At 23.2% G+C, this 1,622-nt stretch overlaps 1 protein-coding gene across 1 annotated transcript; it reads left to right on the top strand.

Annotated features, from left to right (window-relative positions):
- Nucleotides 1–659: 659 nt before the first annotated feature.
- Nucleotides 660–1,622, top strand: PGO_004580 (variable surface protein; the record flags this gene model as incomplete). Its single annotated transcript, XM_028691505.1, has 3 exons — nucleotides 660–701; nucleotides 826–1,236; nucleotides 1,332–1,622. Coding segments are annotated over 3 exons (744 nt in total), but the record flags the coding sequence as incomplete, so codon positions are not given.

The raw sequence follows: 1,622 nt of genomic DNA, 5'->3' as shown, positions 1-1,622 counted from the left end.
TTTAAGTAATTAATTTATTGTTATTTAACGGTATAATGATATATATTTCAAATGAAGTAAAGGACACTGTTCATAACAAAAAGCAAATTATTTTTTAATAGTTTAATTGTTTTTATTACACTATAATTTGGGGCCTTTTTATACAATATATAATTATTTAGTTTGAATTTTTTATTAAATGTTACCTTTTTATTGTGACATTTCATTTTATACGTCTAATGCATTGATTGCATATTTTTATTTCATTTAGCTACATATAATGGAGTATCGGAGTACGGGAAAATACAATATTATGTGTTTCATATATCGTTCGATGTATTTTTTATATATTTGACGTGTCTTCTAAAGATGTAGCCTATTATAACATAAATAAATTATATGCTCATATATATATACATACATATATATTGGATTTTACTTATGTCAACTATTGATTTCATTAAAAAAGTACTATCCTTATCTTAAACATATAACATTTACATGATTTAATCTGCTCGAATAATTTGTTATATATATGTGTTTTATATGTTTTTGTAAAATGTATAAATAAAAAATTAATATATATATAAATATAATACATATTCTATTATCATTTTATATAAAGGATTGTAATTAATACAAATAAAATGATTCCCTATAATTCATATATATAATATATAATGATCGATAATAATTCTGTAAATCAGAGCTTGTATTTTTATGTTTTACTAAATTAATCTTTATTATGCTTAGTATTAAATGATTATTACACTAGAGAGTGTACTAATGCTTTTTTACAGAAATGTATTTTTTTTATTTATTTATGATTATTGTATTCATTTTTAGAGTAATTTTAAGAATATATTTACCAATTATGAAGATGGATACAAAGTAATTCAAAGTATTTATAGTAATAGAAATGGCCATGGGATGCTGGGTTATTATGTTCACACTTTTTGTTGGGGATTTATTCGTAAAATAAAAGAGACAAATGGAGGCATCATTAATGGATTTCTTACACCTTGTATGCAAATTGGTCGTTATTTATATTATATACAAATATTAGATGATCTAATAGATAAAATACCAAACTGTATATTCTTCTGTTACAAACTAAGAAACGAACTAGTAAAATATTTCGATGATACTAAAGTTATTGAGGATTTGTACAAAAATTATGAGGATTTTCCGGATAATAAGCCTAAAGATTTCGAAACATTTATTCAGGTATGTCCAAAATTTGCTGATTATCCTGATGTAACACATTAGACATTTTAAAACATTTAGAAAAAATACAAACAATTATGGACAATTTAGAATTTAATCTTAATGATGGCAATTCATGTAATGAGAATTTTGAAAAATATATGAATTTCTTAATAAATTGTAAATATGTAGAAAACAGTAACTTTAAAAACATGCTTGAAGATATTAAAAATTCATATTATGAAAAATGCCCTAAGGATATTATAAATTTGGTTACTTCTGTGATGGTAACAGAAACACGTGATATTTCAGACAAGAGCACAATTGAGAATAGAAACAATATAGGAGGAACAAACACAAAAGGTGTGCCTAATGAAGAAACAACTGCATTGAGAATGAAACTACCTGTTACAGATACAATGACAGAAACAATTACA

Source organism: Plasmodium gonderi, assembly GCF_002157705.1.
Source record: "Plasmodium gonderi DNA, contig: Pgo-contig_1024, whole genome shotgun sequence".
NCBI classification, from domain to species: Eukaryota; Apicomplexa; class Aconoidasida; order Haemosporida; family Plasmodiidae; genus Plasmodium; species Plasmodium gonderi.
Note: the sequence above shows the minus strand (reverse complement) of the source record. Positions and strands in the feature narration are given on the sequence as shown.